The sequence below is a fragment of the Scyliorhinus canicula genome, chromosome 1, assembly GCF_902713615.1.
Source record: "Scyliorhinus canicula chromosome 1, sScyCan1.1, whole genome shotgun sequence".
NCBI classification, from domain to species: domain Eukaryota; kingdom Metazoa; phylum Chordata; class Chondrichthyes; order Carcharhiniformes; family Scyliorhinidae; genus Scyliorhinus; species Scyliorhinus canicula.
The window spans coordinates 295,613,598-295,634,487 of NC_052146.1; the positions used below are offsets into that span (position 1 = coordinate 295,613,598).

General features: G+C 45.3%; 1 protein-coding gene across 4 annotated transcripts in view; it reads left to right on the forward strand.

The window, feature by feature from the left end:
• The window catches only part of tarbp1 (TAR (HIV-1) RNA binding protein 1), a 243,973-nt gene that overhangs the window by 128,517 nt on the left and 94,566 nt on the right, over window positions 1-20,890 (forward strand). For all 4 annotated transcript variants that reach the window (XR_005462805.1, XM_038815663.1, XM_038815672.1 and 1 more), the window contains exons 18-22: window positions 3,309-3,508; window positions 9,245-9,316; window positions 13,935-14,055; window positions 17,351-17,461; window positions 18,387-18,536. Coding sequence is in view for 3 of the 4 variants with exons in the window: in XM_038815663.1 (XP_038671591.1) it covers window positions 3,309-3,508; window positions 9,245-9,316; window positions 13,935-14,055; window positions 17,351-17,461; window positions 18,387-18,536 (654 nt within the window). In the remaining variant the exon portion in view is untranslated. The remainder of the gene's footprint in view (window positions 1-3,308; window positions 3,509-9,244; window positions 9,317-13,934; window positions 14,056-17,350; window positions 17,462-18,386; window positions 18,537-20,890) is intronic.

Consider the following 20,890-nt stretch of genomic DNA (forward strand, 5'->3'; position numbering starts at 1 on the left):
AACCGAGTGTGTCAATAGGGGGAATATTGGAGCTGCTTCGGGTGTTTGGGTCTTTCTCGGGGTACAAACTAAATTTAGACAAGAGTGAGTATTTTCTGGTGTCTCAGCCGGGGGTGGGGGCAGGGGAGGGGCTGCCATTCCGTATTGCAGGGACGCACTTTAGGTACATGGGGGTGCAGGTTGCCGGGGGGGGGGGCTTCGCAGGTACAACATTTCTAGTTTGGTGGGGAGAGTGAAAGCTGAACTGGCAAGGTGGGATGGTCTCCCTCTGTCACTGGCGGGTCGGGTACAGGCGGTTAAAATGAATGTGTTACGGCGATTTCTGTTTATTTTCCAATGCCTGCCAATTTTCCTGCCAAAGGCTTTTTTCAGAGCGATTGAGGGAATGATTACTTCGTTCATATGGGGAGGGAAGGTGGCCAGAGTTAGAAAGGTGCTGCTACAGAGGGGAAGGCAGGCAGGGAGTTTGGGTCTTCCGAACCTGATGTATTACTACTCGGCGGCGAATGTGGAGAAGGTGCGGAGCTGGGTCAGAGGGTTGATTCCCAGTGGGTCAGAATAGAGGAGAGTTTGTGCAGGAGTTGAGGATTGAAAGCACTAGCAACAGCACCGCTCCCGATAGCTCTGGGGAAATACTCGGGGAGTCCGGTAATAATATCTTCATTGAGAATTTGGGGGCAGTTTCACCAACACTTCGGGTTGGGGGCAGGGTCAAGGGAAATGCCGATTCGGGGGAACCACAGATTTGAGCCAGGAAAGTGGGATGGAAATTTTCGGAAATGGGAAGAGAAGGGGATTAAGACACTAAAAGATTTGTTTCTTAGGGGTCGGTTTGCAGGATTGAAGGAGCTGGAAGCGAAGTATGGGCTAGGGAAAGGGGGAAATGTTGAGATACATGCAGGTTCGAGATTTTGCCAGAAAGGAGATACAGAACTTCCCGGAGGAGCCGGCCTCCACATTGCTGAAGGAGGTGCTGACGACAGGGGGACTGGAGAAGGGGGTATTGTCAGCGGTTTACGGAGCTATTTCGGAAGAGGAGAAGATACCACTGGAAGGGATCAAAGCAAAGTGGGAGGAAGAGTTGGGAGTGGCTATGGAGCCGGGGTTCTGGTGTGAGGTGCTTTGGAGAGTGAATGCTTCCACCTCGTGCGCAAGGTTGGGGCTGATACAGCTGAAGGTGGTGTACAGAGCACACCTCACGAGGGCGAGGATGAGCCGATTCTTTGAAGGAGTACAAGATGTTTGTGAACGTTGTGGGGGGTGGGCCCGCTAATCACGTTCATATGTTTTTGTCCTGTCCAAAGCTGGAGGATTACTGGAAGGAGTTTTTTCGGATAATCTCTAAAGTGGTGCACGTGAAACTGGAACCGGGCCCCCGGGAGGCCATATTCGGGGTGTCGGACCAGCCAGGGTTGGAAACGGGTGCGGAGGCAGATATTGTAGCCTTCGCCTCGTTGATCGCCCGAAGGCGGATCCTGCTGGGATGGAGAGCAGCCTCTCCACCCTGTGCCCTGGCGTGGCGGGGGGACCTGTTGGAATTCTTGACTCTTGAGAATGTTAAGTTTGAACTGAGGGGAAGCTCGGAGGGATTCTACAATTCATGGGCGTTATTCATTGTGCACTTTCAAGAACTGGATAACATCAAACATTAATTGGGGTGGGTGGGTGGGAGGGTTGGGGGGAAGGGGGCTGTGTGTGTTAATGGTGACTATGGGTGATTCCTGATTCCTTTTTGTCATTTGTTTATGTTAACATGCGCGCTAATGTTAGGGGTTTGGTGGGAGGATGGGATCGTTGTTATTGATATGGGGATTGACATTGTATTTGTTACTGATTATTGTTTATTGTTGGTGGGAATAAATTTTGGTGAAAATGTGAAAAAGGAGAATAAAAATATTTTTAAAAAGATGTCTCGATTGCCTCTGTTTGGAATCTTCGTTGTTGTTGTGTCTTGAGCGTCTACCTTTATTCCCCTCCCTCCCCGTCTTTCCAGAAACTTCTCTGGCGTCCGGCCAATAAGGTCTCCGGAAGGGTTCCCAGCACCCAATGGATTTCTTGATGTCCACTTGACAGGACACCGGTGCCCACCCCCATCTCCGGTGGTGTTGGTCGCACATAACCTGTTGCCATATAGGTAACGGCAGGAACTCTGTGCCTCAGAGTCTTGCTCAAATGGATGCATACCAATAGGATCGAAGATTTCCTGATGTGTGATTGACAGGGGCAGGTCCAGACATGTTCTGGCAGTTTGTCTGTGGGTTGTGTATTTGACTTTGGCCAAGTCCGAATTCCCATGATCCTGCCTGAGATTTGGACTGCAGTTTAATTTTTAAAAAATCTTTATTAGTGTCACATTAACATCGCAATGAAGTTACTGCGAAAATCCCCAAATCGCCACGCTATGGCACCTGTTTATGGACACTGAGGGAGAATTCAAAATGTCCAATTCACCTAACAAGCACATCTTTCAGGAGTTGTGGGAGGAAACCAGAGCACCCGGAAGAAACCCACGCAGACATGGGGAGATCGTGCAGACTCCACACAAACACTGACCCAAGCCGGGAATCAAGCCCAGGTCCCTGCCGCTGTGAAGCAACAGTGCTAACCATTGTGCTACCGCAATTTAAAGTGTTAAATTCTTTTAAGATATCCAATTTAGTCGTGTTAACTAGGCCCTGTCAGGGTATCACAAGATCAATGACCTTGCACCAGGACCGAAGATAGAAATGTAGTACGTTTTAAGCCCTTTTGTTTCGCTCCATTGGTTCTGCCTTGGTTCAAGGTGAGGGGGGGAAAGGTTCAGTGGGGATGGGCAGGGGAAGTATTTTACACCGGGTGATGTTGGCCCGGAAAGCATTGCCAAGTGAGGTGGTTGAGGCAGATACATTAGCGACCTTTAAGACTTATCTGGATAGACACATGAACAGATGGAGTGTAGAAGGATCCAGGCGGTTGGTCTAGATAGGACATGTGATCGGCGCAGGCCTGGAGGGCCGAAGGGCCTGGTCCTATGCTGTTTGGTTTTTGTTCTTTGTTCTGACTTGCTGAGTATGTCCAGCACTTCTGCTTTTAGAGTTTGTTTTCAGAGTTCTCTTGGTATCCTGGCTAATGTTTATCCTTCAACCAGCTTCATTGGAAAAAGTGGTTACCCGGTCATGTATCTCGCTCACTGTGCGGCCTTGCTGTGTGCAAATTGGTTGCTATGCTTTCTACAGCAGTGACTAAATCTTGATTGACTATGAAGTGCTTTGGGAGGTAAAAAAAACATATTGCAAAAATGTAAATGAATTCTTGGTTTTGTTTTCTAGGCTACAAACAAGCTGCTTGAAATGTCGCAAACCAAAACGGGAGTCTTCAACGTGTTAATTACTCACTGCTGCCATACATGGTTGCCCACTGTTTCTGCTGCTAAAGATTTTCTACCAGATTCTTTTGCAAGTGCTGAAAACCATGTGGATCTTTTTGTAGAGGCGTGCCTATTTGGACCTGTTTTTAGGAAGGATCAAAGGTAAAATGGTGTAAAATGTTTTAACAAGCTTAATTTTTAAAATTAATGCTGTATCTTCACATTAAAGTCAGTTTTAAGGTTTTCCGGTGGTGGCTATGAAGGAGTAAGTCGCACATTTGGTGGCTCCCGCTCTGGTCGGACTTTTGGACCTTTTCATCCGATTTTCTACCGGACTTGAATTGTAAAACTGAAGACAGAGGCAATTGTGTACTGAATTCCCACATCGGTGCATGGAGAGAAGGGCTAGAAGTGCTCGTAAACGCATAAACAGTAAGACAGAGAAGGCTTGGGCTGAAGCTGCAGCAGAAGACAGCATGGCGGAGACAGCATGGCGGAGGACTGGACCTCTGGTTTGTCGACCCAGCGGTCAACGGAGCAGCTGATGCAAGTTATTCAGGAAGGCTTTGCTAAGCAGAAACGGGACTGTTTGGACCCGATAAAAGAGTCAATTGAGCGGCTGGAGCTTAGATTGGACACCCAAGATCGGACGACCCAGAAAGTAGATAAGGCGCTGGCTGAGCAGGAGGAACATCAAACTGCGGTGGAGTTGGAGGTGGGGATGCAGAGAGACCAGCAGAAGAAGCTCCTGGAGAAGGTGGAGGACCTAGAGAACAGGTCCCACCGGCAGAACTTGAGAATCGTTGGGCTCCTGGAGGGGTCCGAAGGAGTGGATGCTGGGGCATACATAGCGGGTATGTTTGAGAAGTTGCTGGGGGATGGGACATTCTCCCGACTGTTGGGAGGTGGACAGGGCTCACAGAGAGCTCGCGAGGAAGCTGCGAATGGGAGACCCCACCCCCCGAGGGCAATGGTGGTGAGATTCCACAGGTATTTGGATAAGGAGCGCATTTTACAGTGGGCCAAGCAGACACGGAGCTGTAAGTGGGACAACAGTATCATGCGGGTTTACCAAGACCTGAGTGTGGAGGTGGCCAGGAGAAGAGCAGGCTTTACCTAGATTAGGTTGATCCTTTTTAAGAAAAAGGTGAAGTTCGGACTGTCGTATCCGGCCCGTCTCTGGATCACGCACGAGGAACAGTACTTATATTTTGAGTTGCCTGAGGATGCGCTGGACTTCGCGAAAAGGAAAGGACTGGTAGTGGACTGAGAACTTTTGAACTTTGCTGCAATGTTCTTGTTTTGATTTTTTTTGTTTTTCTGTCCTTTTTTTTAAAAAAAAAGAAGTTTCTCTTTTTTCGTTTTGTGGAAGCTGTTTGTAATGCCTTCTGTATTGATTAGAGCTGAGTGAGTTAAAGTTTTCATTTGAACTGTTGGGGGATGGAGGTGTGCTTGTTTAGATCTTGGTGTTTTTCTGTTGGGTAATTGTGTGGGGATTGTTTGATGTTGGAGTATGATTGTATGAGCGGTGGGGCGGAGTGGGGAGGGAACAATAGGTGGGAGACTATCCAGCACCAGGGATGGGGCCCACCAAGCTAGCTGGGCGGGCTAGCTCACGGAAGCACAGTGGGGGGGGGGGGGGCATATATTCGGTTTATTAAAGGGGTTGGGTTACAGAGTGTTGTTACTGGGGGGTTAAATGTTCTGCTGACGAGAGAGGGACTTGGATTAAGGGACAGAGAGGAGGTTTGGGGTGGAGGCTGCCTGGGGGCGGACCGGTGGAGGCGCGGAGCATGGGCTGGAGGCGGGCCCAAAAAAGGGGATGGCTGATTGGTGAAGTGGGGGGCAATGAGCCCCTCAACCAGGCTGGTCACCTGGAATATTGGAGGGTTAAATAGGCCGGTCAAGAGGGCACGTGTGTTCGCGCATCTTAGGGGACTGAAGGCGGAAGTGGTAGTGTTGCAGGAGACGCACCTCAGAGTAACTGACCAGATTAGATTGAGGAAAGGCTGGGTCAGTCAGGTCTTTCACTCGGGACTGGATTCAAAGACTAGAGGGGTCACGATCCTGATCAATAAGCGTTTGAAGCGGGTAGAATGGTCTCGGATGTGGGAGGTCGGTACATTATGGTCAGTGGGAAACTGGAGGGGGTGCAGGTGGTATTAGTAAAAGTGAATGCACCAAATTGGGATGATGTGGAGTTTATAAAGAGGATGCTGGGGAAGATACCGGAACTGGACTCGCACTTGGTCATGGGAGGGGACTTCAACACAATTATTGACCCTGGCTTGGACCGGTCAAGCTTGAAAACGGGCAGGGTGCCAGCAATGGCAAAGGTACTAAAAGGATTCATGGAGCAGATGGTGGGGGGGGGGGGGGGGTGGATCCATGGAGATTTGGGCAGCCGAGGGTGAAGGAGTTCTCCTTTTACTCATACGTGCATAAAGTGTACTCACGGATTGATTGATTTATTTTGAGCAGGGTCTTTCTGGCTGGGGTAGTGGACACTGGGGACTCGGCAATAACAATCTCAGACCATGCTCCACACTGGGTTGATCTGCAGGTTAGTAAAGACAGTAACCAGCGTACGCAATGGAGGTTAGATATGGGAATTTTGGCTGATGAAGGGGTGTGTGAGCGGCTGAGGAAATGTATTCAGAGCTACCTGCAGGTCAACGACACGGAGGAAATTTCAGCAGCGTTGGTCTGCGAAGCACTGAAGGCGGTGGTCAGAGGGGAGGTGATCTCGATCTGGGCTCATCGGGAGAAGGTGGACAGGGCAGAGACGGACCGACTGGTAAAGGAGATACTACAGATCGATAGGAGGTATGCGGAGACCCCAGAGGCAGGGCTTTTAAGGGAACGGTGGAGGCTACAGGCGGTGTTCGGCTTATTAACTACAGGGTGGGTGGTGGAGCAGCTGAGAAAGGCGAGGGGGGCGATCTATGAGCATGGAGAGAAGGCTAGCAGAACGCTTGCACAGCAGCTTAGAAAGAGGGAGGCAGGCAGGGAGATACGGAAACTAAATGACGGAGATGGGAACCTGGTTGGAGATTCAACAGGGGTGAATAAGGCATTTAGGGATTTATACAGTAGGCTGTACAGGTCCGAGTCCCCTACGGGGATGGAGGGAATGAGGCACTTCTTGGAGGGGCTGAATTTCCCAAAGGTGGGCGGGGAGCTGGTAGAAGGGCTGGGGGCCCCGATCAGGTTGGAAGAGATAGTGGAGGGTCTGAAGGCCATGAAGTCGGGTAAAACCTCGGGGGCGGACGGGTACCCAGTGGAGTTTTATAAAAAGTTATCTGGGATATTGGGGCCTGTGTTGATGAGGATGTTCAATGAGGCAAGGGAAAGAGGGGTGCTGCCCCCGACGATGTCACAGGCCACAATTTCGCTGATTCTGAAGCGGGACACGAACCCGGAGCTGTGTGGGTCCTACAGGCCGATATCCCTGTTGAATGTGGATGCCAAATTTCTGGCCAAAACTTTGACCTCCAGGATTGAGGATTATGTTCCGGATGTTATTGGGGAGGACCAGACGGGGTTTGTTAAGGGTAGCTAGTTGATGGCCAATGTAAGGTTGTTAAACGTGATCATGATGCACCCGGGAGGTAGGGAGGTGGAGGTAGTGATCGCAATGGATGCAGAAAAGGCTTTTGATCGGGTAGAATGGGATTATCTTTGGGAGGTACTGGAACGGTTCGGATTTGGGCGTGGCAAGCGTACGGACAAATAGGACAACGTTAGGCTATTTTGGACTGCACCGGGGGACGAGACAGGGATGCCCCCTCTCCCCACTGGTGTTCGCGCTAGCTATAGAGCCATCGGCAATTGCTCTGAGAACCTCAAGGGGCTGGTCCGGCGGGGGGTGGAGCACAGAGTCTCGCTCTATGCAGACAACCTGTTTCTGTATTAATCGGACCCAATAGCGGGGATGGAAGAAATCATGAGGATTCTCGGGGAATTTGGCCAGTTTTCGGGGTATAAGCTAAATATGGGGAAAAGTGAGATGTTTATGGTCAAGGCGAGGGGACAGGAGAGGCGATTGGGGAAGCTTTAGGTACCTAGGCATTCAAGTGGCGCGGGAATGGGACCGGCTGCATAAATTAAATCTGGCCCGACTAGTAGACCAAATGAAGGACGATTTTCGGAGATGGGACGCGCTTCCGTTGTCACTGGCTAGGAGGGTGCAGTCGGTGAAGGTGACGGTCCTCCCGAGATTCCTGTTTGTATTTCAGTTTCTCCCCATTTTTATTCCGCGGTCCTTTTTTAAACGGGTCAACAAAGTGATCACTGGCTTCGTTTGAGCGGGCAAGACCCCGCGAGTAAGGACGGTAATGCTTGAGCAGAGTTGGGGAGAGGGCGGGCTGGTGCTGCCAAATTTTAGCAACTATTACTGGCCAGCGAATATAGCCATGATCAGGATGTGGGTGGTGGGGGAGGGGTCGGCATGGGAGCGTATGGAGGCGGCTTCATGCAAGGGCGCCAGTCTGGGGGCGTTGGTAACTGCGCCTCTGCCGTTCTCGCCGGCACGGTACTCCACCAGCCCCTGAGAGTCTGGGGCAATGGAGGAGACATGTGGGAGCAGATGGAGCATCTGTAATAATCACCGGTTTGCCCCGGGAAGTATGGATGGGGGGTTCCGGATATGGCGGAGAGCAGGGATTGAGAGGATGGGGGATATGTTTATAGAGGGGAGCTTTCGGAGTATGAGGGCGCTGGAAGAGAAATTTGTGTTGGCGAGGGGAAACAAATTCAGGTATCTGCAGGTGCGGGACTTCCTACGTAGACAGCGCCCCTACCGCTAAGGGGGATTCAGGACAGGGTAGTTTCCAGAGGGTCGGTAGGAGAAGGGAGCGTCTCGGACATTTATAAGGAACTTATGGGGTCAGAGGAGATGCAGACCGAGGAGCTGAAGCGCAAGTGGGAGGAGAAGCTGGGATGAGTGATAGAGGATGGTCTATGGGCAGTCGCGTTGAGTAGAGTCAACGTGTCCGCAACATGTGCCAGGTTCAGCCTGATAAAATTCAAGGTCGTTCACCGGGTTCACATGACAGTGGCCCAGATGAGCAGATTCTTTGGGGTGGTAGACAGGTGTGCAAAATGTGCGGGAGGACCAGCGAACCATGTCCACATGTTCTGGACATGTCTGAAGCTTAGGGGATTTTGGCAGGGGTTTGCAGATGCCATGTCCACGGTGTTAAAAATAAGGGTGGCATTGAGTCCAGAGGTGACGATTTTCGGGGTGTCGGAAGACCCGGGAATCCAGGAGGAGAAAGAGGCAGACGTTCTGGCCTTTGCTTCCCTGACAGCCCGGAGACGGATACTATTAGCTTGGAGGGACTCAAATCCCCCGAAGTCGGAGACCTGGCTAGCTTTCTTTGTTTGGAGAAAATCAAGTTCGCCTTGAGAGAGTCACTGTTAGGGTTCGCCCGGAGGTGGCAACCGTTCGTCAACTCCTTTGCGGAAAATAAATCGTCAGCAAAATGGGGGGGGGGGGGGGGGGGGGGGGGGTTTAGTTTAGCTTCGAGTAGGGGGTTAATAGAGGTGGGATCTGTAAGGAAGGGAGAGGGCTTTTGCACTATGTTTATAGTTTCATGTACATTGTTTATTTTGTTATTGTTATAATACCAAAAATACCTCAATAAAATGTATATTTAAAAAAAATAATGTCAGTTTTAATCTTGCGCTTTTGTCATTTTACAAACTTTGTACTTATTTCCGATAGTTGTTGGAAATATGAAAAGTTATTTGTTTTTCAGTTGTAGTATCAAATGTAAATTTAAACATTTCTGTTGTACTTTGCCACAAGTTGGTCTGTTTTTTTTATTAAGTATTGTAAATTTCTGGTGGGTTTTTAAAGGGATTGAAGTGTCAATTATTTTTCTTTTTGTCCAGGCTAATTCAAGATGTACATATCCATATTGAGCTACTGGGAGATGAATGTGCAGCCAACGGAGCGACTGAATAGTAAGAGCTGGATTCTGGATTAGTTGCAGGAATGGGCAGAGTTGATTTGGATGAGAGTGGAGAAATGATTCATGCCCTGCACATCTTTGGGTTGTGGGGGTGAGACTCGCGCAGTTACGGGGTGAATGTACTAACTCCACATGGACAGTGACCAAGGGCCGGGATCGAACCCGGGGCCTCGGTGCTGTGAAGCAGCAGTGCTAACCACTGCGCTACCTTGCTGCCTGAATTTACACCTTTTTAAAATCTGCTCCTTATGTGACTTGGTTGTTTGATGCATTTGACTATTTCCTAATTGTGGATTTGTTTAAATCCTGTTTTCGCAATATGCCAACAGGAAACTTGAGCTTGAGAGCACAAATAGAAAAGATCAGTAACATTTATTTCGAGAACCATTTAGCATGTTGCTTGCAGATGGATTGGAAGTATTCAAACCTCAAGAGTCCCATAGTATCTCACGGAAATTCCCCAATCCTATGATGCACCTGGCTGGACTGTTGAAGCTCAAGTTCCAGCATATCTCTCTCAAGTTTGACGTTGCGGTCAAATTTGTTCGAGATGATCTCCCCTTGACAAAGCCATGCTAACTTTCCATAGCATCATGGAATGTCTACAGTGCAGAAAGAGGCCATTCGGCTTATCAAGTCTGCACCGACCCACTGAAAGAGAACCCTACTTAGGCTCCCGCCTCATCCCTGTAAACACCATAACCCCACCTAACCTGCATACCGTTGGACTGTGGGAGGAATCCAGAGCACCCAGAGGAACCCATGCAGATACAGACAGTCACCCAAGGCTGGAATTGAACCCAAGTCCCTGGCACTGTGAGGCAGCAGGACTAACCACTGTGCCTTCCGGGGTGGACCATGAAAGTGTGTTGATTTGAGATACTAACACTCTTGGCATTACCACATTCCTAGTATTATCTCTAATAAAGAATGCCAGGCTGCAGCTCCCAGCAGTGCATGTGGCAATGCACCGGGATTAGGGATCTGGCCTGCTGTCTCCTGCTTATTCACCAGCAGGTAGCTGACCTGCTAGTTGACCAGTCCTTCTACTTTCCACTTTCTCTCTATTTGGTCCTCTCGTACATTGTGCCATCTCTGGACCTCTTTGTTTTCATCTGTTAGTTGCTCTTTCTGCAAGTTCCTTGTATTCCCTCTGTTGTAAATCTCATAAACAACCTTTCCACTTGTCACAGATGTTTCCTTGATTTACGCTTTTTTTTTAAAGATTCAAGGCATGTTGCAAAATAACGGCAGGCATCACATGTGGATAGTGTCCTGTGAGGCTGGGAGCTCGGGAACTAATGTAACTAAGAAATAAACTGACTCGGAGAACATTGGAAAAGAAAGAACTCTACCCTTACAATTAATGTCCATGGGATGGAGATGGTTCTCGGAATGATGGTGGGAGCATTGCGGAGGAAGGCAGGGTCAAACAAAAGAATTGGAAGCAGTTGAGGCTTGCGAGTGAAGGGTTGGGATGGCATTGTTTTGGGATGGATGGGGGTAACATTTTGGACAGAAGGTCAGCGGGAATAATGGAGGATTGTACTTGGGTAAAGCCCTGTTCTGTATGAACTGGCGGGCTGGATAATATTAAAAAAACACACAGTGAGCCCTTTGTTTGGGGGAAACCACTTTTCCTGGTAATCAGATTGTGATAATGACAATTCTATCATGCTGATTGAAGGAATATGTCATGTGCTTAACTTGAGTCCATTAGATTGGTAGATTGTGATCCTGCTTCAAATTCATTTTTTAAAAATAGGTTGAAATCTCAATGTTAAAATCCTCTCACTTTCCAGTGAATAGAGTGGACAAACTTGATCAACGCTTACTGGTATTTTATTTGAATCAAGAAAATTTCCCATCCATGTTGTATAGGATTAGATGCTTCCCCAGTTGGTCAGCATCATCTGTCTTGCACCAAGGATATTGCATCAAGGACACCTTCCCCACGCCCAAACCTGGATCATTTGTAATTGTTACTGAAATGTCTTATTTACATCTCCTATCTTTCTAGCGTAGGGTAAAATAAATATGCTTGTTCCAGTACGTTAGGCAAGACTGAAACGCATAAAACCAGCGTAACTTGGTTAATTTGCTCCATGAAAAAGTAGTTTGCCTTACAACAGAGATACTTGATAGTTGTAAATGATGCTTAATGCGTAAGTAGTTGTTAACCATATAACCAGTCAGTGTTTAATAGGGAGCTGAACTGTTAGGTTTTGTTATTTCCCCTTAAATATATTTTTCCTAAATTCTGAAGGACCACGTTCTTGTGAGGAAATTTAGCTGCTCTGTTTCATATGGATGAGAGGAGTATCAGTGACTTTTAAGTTTGAGAATATGGTTAATTGTCCGCAATGGCAGTGCAGCCATGTGGCCTGTCGTTGTATTTTACAAGTTTGACATTTTGGCTCTTTTTAAAAGAAATACATACTCAGAAGCTAGAGTATGCACCAGTTTTCGACAGTCTTATAAGTTTTCTTGAAATCTTTGTGAGAATGATTTTCACAGTCATTGCTTGTGTTATTTTCCTTAAACTGTTATTTTAACACACTGAAAAAGTTCACGTGATCAGTGGTTTTAGTTGACTGGTAGCCAGAAGGCATCGAATGAAAGAGCAGGGAGCACATGGAACCCTTTTTTGCATACCTCATGACAGCTGGGTTAGAACAACGTTAGAAGGCACCTTTAGCATAGATGGTGTTTGACCTGGGGAGGGCACATAGAAACAAATAGTGAACAGGAATTGCTTGGTAAAAGTTCTCAGAAACATCGAAAATGGAAGCAGTTGGAGGCCCTCGAGCCTGCTCCACCATTCATTATGATCATGGCTGATCATCAAGTTCAATACCCTGATCCCACCTTCCCCCTCAAATCCCTCGATCCTTTTAGCCCCAAGAGCTATACTTAATTCCTTCTTGAAATTACACAAGGTTTTGGCCTCAACTACTTTCTGTGGTAGTAGATTCCACAGATTCACCACACTCTGGGTGAACAAATTTCTCCTCAGCTCAGTCTTAAAAGATTTACCTCTTATCGTCAAACTATGACCCCTAGTTCTGGACTCCCCCACCATCAGGAACATTCTTTCCGAATCTACCCTGTCTAATCCTGTTAGAACTTATAAACCCCTCTGAGAGCCCCTCTCACTCTTCTAAATTCCAATGAATATAATCCTAACCAATTTAGTCTCTCCTCATATGACAGTGCCGCCATCCCAGGAATCAGCCGGTCAACCTTCACTGCACTCCCTCCATAGCAAGAACATTCTTCCTCAGATAAGGACACCAAAATTACATACACTACTCCAGGTGTGACTTCACCAATGCCCTATTCCATGCCTCCCCATTCCTTTTTTAATAAATTTGGTGTACCCAATTCATTTTTTCCAATTAAGGGTCAATTTAGCGTGTTCAATCCACCTACCTTGCACATCTTTGGGGTGTGGGGGCGAAACCCACGCAAACACGGGGATAAAGTGCAAACTACCCACGGACAGTGACCCAGAGCCGGGATTGAACATGGGACCTCGGTGCCGTGAGGCAGCAGGGCTAACCCACTGCGCCACCGTGCTGCCCAAACATCCCCATTCCTGTACTCAAATCCTCTTGCTATGAAGGCCAACATACCATTTGCCTTCTTTACTACCTGCTCGCTTACTTTCAGCGTCTGATGCACGAGGACACCAAGGTCTCGCTGACTATCCACCTCTCTCAATTTACACCCATTCAAATAATAATCTGCGTTCCTATTTTTGCTACCAAAGCGGATAACCTCACATTTATCCACATTATACTGTATCTGCCATGCATGTGCCCGCTCACTCAGCCTGTCCAAATCCCGCTTTTGGAGTTCACCTATTCGTTCCTTGAATGCCTGCCATTGCCTATCCGCTGTCCTTCCTTTCAGTAATGTTTCCCAGTCCATCCTAGCCAGCTCATGCCATCATAATTACCTTTATTGAAGTTCAGGACCCTGGTCTCAGAATCAACTACCTCACTATTCGCCTTGATAAAGAATTCTGCCATATTATGGTCAGTCAACCCCAAGGCTTCTATCACAACCAGATTGTCTTTCTCATTGCACAACACCCAGCCCAAGATGGCCTGTTCCCTTGTTGGTTCCTCAAGATACTAGTCCAGAAAACCATCCCGTATAAACTCCAGAAATTCCTCCTCCATTGTACTATGACTAATTAAAAAAATTTTTTTTAGTGTACCCACTTAATTTTTTCCAATTAAGGGGCAATTTCACGTGGCCAATCCATCTAGCCTGCACATCTTTGGGTTGTGGGGGCAAAACCCATGCAAACACGGGGAGAATGTGCAAACTCCACACGGACAGTGACCCAGAGCTGGGATTGAACCTTGGACCTCGGCGCTGTGAGGCTGCAGGGCTAATCCACTGCGCCACCGTGCTGCCCCCTACTATGACTAATTTGAGTCACCCAATCCATATGCAGAATAAAGTCACCCATAAATACTTTTTATATTCCTTAAGTAAGGACTGGAATCAGATTATTGAAATAGTAACGTTCTTGTGAGCCATTCTTTGGATGGCACTTAGTAACTTTCATTTTTTTTTTCATTTGACCACCTTTGTAGTGAAAACCGAGATGATCAATCTGTGCGGATTTGGGCAATTAACTTCCTTTGTCAATTGAATGGGTCGAATTTGTTGCACAAGAAATTCATCGAGAATGTTGTCAGCAAACTCCTTGAGAAGGTAATTATTTATCTTCTGATAGCTTCCGAGGACACGTACTACTGGCATAATTTATGTACGCATTATGGTCATTCATTACTGAATGAGTAGGATCAATTCTGACACTGTTATGATCACACGAGGAAATAAAGTATGTTCAGCATAATAGCAGAAATTGTCTTGACCATAGGATCATGTGACTACTCTGCTGAGAAAATTGAGTTTTATATCCGTATTTTGTGTCTGTTATGCATCTTTCATTTAAAAACTTAACTAACTGTTACTCCAATAGGTGATGCTGTGATGGGCTTTTAAATGTTAATAATGGTTGACACATAATGTCTGCTTTTCTGTATTGAGAATATATCACCCTGTGGTTGCTTAGTTTGGCCAGCAGTTCTTACCAATCACTCCAAATGCTTTGAGATTTTTTTCATCCATCATTTTGTTTCTCCCAACCTAAACTGGTAATGTTCAAAATATAGACTTACGCTCAATTTAAAAAGAAATTATAACCATACTGTCAAACTTAGTCATTGAATTGTGCTTACTTCTTTCAACTCATGTATTCAGATTTTATTTCAGGACCTGGCCACTCCTAAAACCTTTGTGTTTTTGCCCAGTGCTATATTGGGTTATTCAATAATAGCCTGTGCAATATGGCTAATTTATCTGATGCATTAGATATCTTCAGTTACTTATACTAATGGATATATCTTTAGATTCCAGCACTTTCTATTTATAGCTTTATTCAACTGATTTCCAAACAAAAGGAAGTACTGTTCTATTGAGTCTTTTTTTGAAGGGAAACTACCTGTTAAAAATGAGAAAAAACGACTTCTGATTGCATACAATTTAGATTTCTGTAAACATTAAGTACATTGAATTGGGTGAGAAAGAGGAACTAACTTAACACCCAAGTTTGAATTTTGAAGCCAACTAATTATCCATCTGTCCGTCGGCAATTTAAAAAGTAATTGATAATTTTTTACACTTGAGACTGAGATTCAGAAGGCTTGCACCTCTAGCACACATAGATAGAGGCAGGCCCATAAATACGTTGACTGTTACAAGTGTCAAAGCATCCAATGTGGTAGGCAACATGTGAATCCACATTTAACGCTGGAAGTGTGACGTTTTTGCTAACACTGTGTCTCCTACTAATGCAGGATGGCGGCCTGGGCATCTGCATTGGTCGACACAGGTGCAGAAGCCTAGCGATGTCATTCTGCTGTGCCCAACCTGGCAGTATTACTCTAGACCTGTGCAGACGTCTGCACATGCACGTTTACGGGTGGCAAGGACATGGTGATGTAAAAAGAGCGTGCAGGTGCGCATTTCAAAATTTGGCGGTTCCCACAGGATGTCCATCGGGGAACATTGGGCATTATTTATGGGATGTCCCATCCACTCCTCCTCACCCTCTACCATCTCCTCACCCCATGACCCTGTCCTTCTTCTCCACCCTGTTTCCCCCCCCCCCCCAAAAGAGGCAGCGTAAAGTGAAAGAATAAGAAGTTATTCTGCGGACAAGGACTAAAAAGCTGAATGGCCTGTCACAGGTTTGCCTTAATGTGACCACCTTAATCCGTTATTGACATTTTTCTTTTTTTTTCTTTTTTTTTTCTTTGCAAGCTTTGCTTGTAACTCCATGAAATAAAGCAGTATTTCCACCCTTTTCTATCCCTCAGTGCCTTAGATGCTTCCACTCTTTAAAGACTGGAACTTTGAAAAACTTAAACTGGTATAGGAAGAAAAAGACCTTTGCAGCACTTTGATGACCTGAATCTTTGAATTTGAAAATGTGACTGTGTGAATGTTAGTTTGAGCCCGGCAAGCCAACAAGAAATACATTTTAGTTAACTGCTCCCTGTGAGAGTCTGCTGCCCAGCTGTGATGCAGCGCCATCATTGGACCTGGTCACTGCCTGCACCACACCTGTTAGTAACGTAATTGAGTAAAACAGTCGGAGTGTGCATTGGCAGCAAACACAGCCTGTCGTTAAAGCCAGGAAAAAACGATGGTGAGGGCTTGCAGATGAAACAAGTTTTTAGGCCCATTGATTATGCAAGTCATGATAATGGTTTGAATACTACATTGGCTCCACATTATAGGAAGAATTTTAGGCCTCAGTGAAGGCACAATGAATAAGTATTAATGTGAAAAAAGTGGTTTTCTTTCATTGAAACAATAATTTTGAAAGGATGGGGTAGGGTGGAGACAGGCAGACCATTTCCAGTAGTTGAAGGTCCTAGAATGAGAGTCCAAGTTCAAAAGTAGGATGATTAGTACAGCAGGAGAGTTGTCAAGCTGTAGAATTCACTTCCAGGCTTGATAGTTGAGGCATAACCAATAGCAACAGTCAAGGTAAGGTTGGATACGGTGTATGAAAGAAATGAGGATAAATGGATATGAGCAGGTGATAATATTTGCTCATGGGGAAGATCAATCTCGTTTGGACTGAATGGCCTGTTTGTATATAGGAAACCTGAAAAACAATTTAAAAAATGAAACGAGCAGCAAGGTGGTGCAGTGGTTAGCACTACTGCCACACGCCACTGAAGACCCAGTTCGATCCCGACCCTGGTTCACTGGCGGTATGGAGCCTGCACATTCTCCCCGTGTCTGTGTGTGTATCTCACCCCCCACAACCCAAAGATGTGCAGGTAGGTGGATTTGCCACACTATATTTCCCCTAAATTGGAAAAAAAAAAGAATTGGGCACTTTTAAAATTATTTTTAAAAATGAAACTGACATGAATTTCTACGTGAGAGTGCTGCAAGAGATTGACTATTAGATGATATGTTGGCAGCATTTGTTTCCCTCTACCATTCCTCTCATTGACAATTGAATGGATGTTAGTGTCGTTGGATTTATTTAAAGTCTTTAAGTATTTGCAGGTGGACAATCTCATAATTACGGGGATAGGGCGAGGAGTGGGCCTGAGTTGGGTGCTCTTTCGTAGGGTCAGGGCACTCGATGGGCCAAATGTCCTCCTGCGCTGTAGGATTCCAAAATTCTATAATAGCAGCTGCCGGATGACTTTGCAGAGAATTATGTAATCTTTCCAACTCTTGTGTATTTTTAGAACTTGTAATTTAGTAGTGAGACTTGATCATAAAAGCTGCCCAAAATGTTAATACTGATGCTTCTTAGACTTGGGGTTTTATTTTTACAATGGGTGTTTCATCAATGTTCAGCCAAGCATTTACACAAAAAGTAGTGTTGCCTATCTTGTTTGGGATTTAATTCTAGAATTCCTCATCTAAACCTCTTTGACACCTTGTCTCATATCAGTATTTCACCTATTCACAGGATGAAGAGCTGAGGAACTCGAAAGGCCGATACTATGTGAACTCCATGCTGCATCGACTAAAGAACAGAATTTGGCAGACGCTACTTGTACTGCTTCCTCAAATGGACCAGGTAGAAATATTATAAGTTGCTGACTATAATTTACAGTCGCAAGGACACAAAAACGAATTGGCCGTGAAGTCATTTTCATCTTTCCAAATGTTAGTATCTGAAAACAACATTTCTTATTTTTCCTGTAGCCATTCGAAAAGCACTTTTCTGATGTGAATTTTCTATTTCTTTCTCTCGTCGTTCTGGTTGTTGGAGGAGATAATAGCACAGATAATTGTATGGTTTTTGCACGTTAAGATAAAATGTAATTGTGATGCATTGTGAATACTTTATCGGAGGATTGCTGAATTTAAAAAATAATCTCAAAGTAAACCTATTGAGATTCACTTGGATCAATGGCTGATTATAGCCCATTTCGACCAGCTCTTCCTCTCCACCATCCATCAGCGATTCCCCAGCTTGTATCCGCTGGAGTTTAGAAGAGTAAGGGCCGACTTGATTGAAACACATACAATCCTGAGGGGTCTTGATAAGGTGGCTGTGGAAAGGATGTTTCCTCTTGTGTGAGAATCTAGAACAAGGGGGTGGGGGGGGGGGGGGGGGGTCACTGTTTAAAAACAAGGAGTCGCCCATTTAAGACAGAGATGAGGTTCTAAGTCTCTGGAACTCTCTCCCTCAAAAGGTGGTAGAGGAGTCTCTGAATATTTTTAAGGCAAAGGTCGATAGATCCTTGATAAGCAAGGGGGTGAAAGGTCATCGGGGATCAGCAGGAAATGTGGAGTTGAGGTTGCAATCAGATCAGCCATGATCTTATTGATTTCCGGATCAGGCTCGAGGGGCCGAATGGCCTACTCCTGTTCTTCATTCATATATTCGTGAGCAGGTTTGTTTTCATGTTGCAATCACCTGCGGCACAATAATGGCATCTTCTAATTGATGGAGTGCTCATGTGTTTACACTAAAACTGCGTCAATCTATTCCACAGGTTTTCCTGAGCAGCATCATTGAAACTGTTTATCAGTCTGGTTTGAGCGATAATCAGGCATCTGTAAAATACTTAATTGAATGGTTTATCATCTTGATACTCCAGAAGTGTCCTGAATTTATTGATTCTTTCTGGCGATGCTTCAGTTACGTGAGTAAAACAGTATTAATTAAATCTAATCATTCCTCATATAGTCTTGTGCCCTTCTTGGAAATCCATTCAGATGTACCAAAGAGTAAAGGGACATCAGTAAGATTATTACCTCTCGAAATGTCACCACTGCAAGAATTTAGATGTCTGTCATTAATTTACTTTCCTGTAGGATTTCCATTTACCAATGGCATTCCAGTATTGATCCATTGTACTTGAAGCTAAATATGATCACTGTCACCTCTGTAATATCCTCTTTATTACGTGCCTTCAGAAGAAATCAAGTGTAGAAAATAGAACAGCCCCTATGCGCTTTGGCTGACATTTATCAAGTCTTAATAATTGCTGCAGAAATGTGGGCAGCACGGTGGCACAATGGTTAGCACTGCTGCCTCACAGCACTAGGGACCCGGGTTCGATTCCCGGCTTGGGTCACTGTCTGTGCGGAGTCTACACGTTCTCCCAGTGTCTGCGTGGGTTTCCTCCAGGTGCTCCGGTTTCCTCCCACCATCCAAAGATGTGCGAGTTAGGTGGATTCGCCATGCTACATTGCCCCTTCAGGGATGCGCAGGTTAGATTCTGGGGTTACAAAGATAGGGTGGGGTGGATGAGACCTTCGTGTGAAAATCAGTGTCCAGTGAGACCCGTTGGCCCAGTGTGACAAACATCTGGGGGTTCAGGAATCGAGAAAGAAATCCATTCAAAGTTTTTTAGGGTGACATCTGCCACATGGTCTCAAAGTGTGGTGGGCCTGACCACGGTTCACCTATTGATTTATGTGGACTCTACATTTACTGTGAAAACTAGAGTTAAGATAGTCTTTGTAACTCCTGTTGTCCTTACCAATCTCTCTCTATATATATATATATATCTATATCTATATATATATATATATATATATATATCTGTAAAGGTATAGTTGTGAGTGAAGGAGTAGTGTATTATAGTTAATCTTCTCTTGTTTAATAAATGTTGTATTCTTTTATTAAACGTTCATCAACCGTTTCTGTGACTCTGTTTAGTAACAGCCCTCCATGTCTCTAAACAAATAATAACATTTAGGATCGATTAAGCCAGGTTCCACTCTAGGATCTGACTTGTCCAGTAGTAACATCACCTGGGATCACAACAATGATGTCATTGTAAATAGGATGGCAAATCATTTCCGTCCCAATTTCCTTGTTCAACTTTATGGGGAAACCTTAAATAATTGGCTTATAGCCTTTTTCATCAAGAGGTTATGGTCTTCTGTGATGGTGTGAAGGGAGATGGGGTGCACGAGAGGCTTGGGTCAGAGTTTGCTTTCGGTTATGCTGTTGGAGAAGGATACAGTGATGGGGTCGTGCAAGGGGTTTAAATTGGAAATTGAACATTTTAAATTTCAGCTCTCTGGAAACGTAGTCAATGTAGGCCAGCAAGGACAGGATAGATGGGCAAGTGGCACATGTTATAAAAAAGGATGAGAAAGCAGAGTTCAGGATGAACTGAAGATTAGGGATGGGAAACCAAAAGGCAAGAATTAAAATAACGGTGGCTGGAAGTGACAACGGTGCAGTTGAGAGCTGTTTAGCAAATGGAAATAAATGGTTTTGATGTTTGAGAGGATAAGAGGTTGGAAGCTCAGGATTGACTAGGCCACTGAGTTTATGAAGTCTGTTTTAGACTGGGACAGTTACTGGGGCGAGCAATGGAATGGATGGCGAGGGCAAAGGACAGTAAGAGAAGCAAGCCTGCTGTTGCACGCATTTGCTCAGAGTAAAAGTGCCTTTTGTGAATCTCAGTTTATATAGAACAATTGACAAATAATTGTCCTCTTCATTATCCTTACTCTAAATCCTCAAACTTAAGCTACATCCCAGAAATTGGCTAAAGATATGCTTGAGCCTTCATTACTGTTGATCATTACTGCAGATGTTGCATTATAACAGAATTAATTGCTCTAATATCATGTGCCCTAAAAGCAAAATGATAGAATGCGATGAGTAATGGTAAATTGATGGTTGCATAAAAGGAAGGACAGTTTCATTATTTTTTCTAATTAGTGTAGACTCATTGTGTAGGGAATTGTTTTGTAAGTAGAGCTTTAAAAAGAATCTCCAGAGTTATAATTATGGCTCAAAGTAAAAATCCTTTTATAGTTAATTGAAACTCGGTGCAATATTCCTAATTTACGTGACTAGTTCAGCAGAGCGACCGAATTAGCACTCCTTCCTATTTAAATTAACAGCTGTTTATTGCAGCGTATTATGACTTCTAAAGGTGTAAATTTGCCTCAGTGGAATTTAAAATTAAGGCTTAGTTTCTGTTTATTCTTCATAGCAAATTAATGGAAGACAATATGATATTTGGAGGCT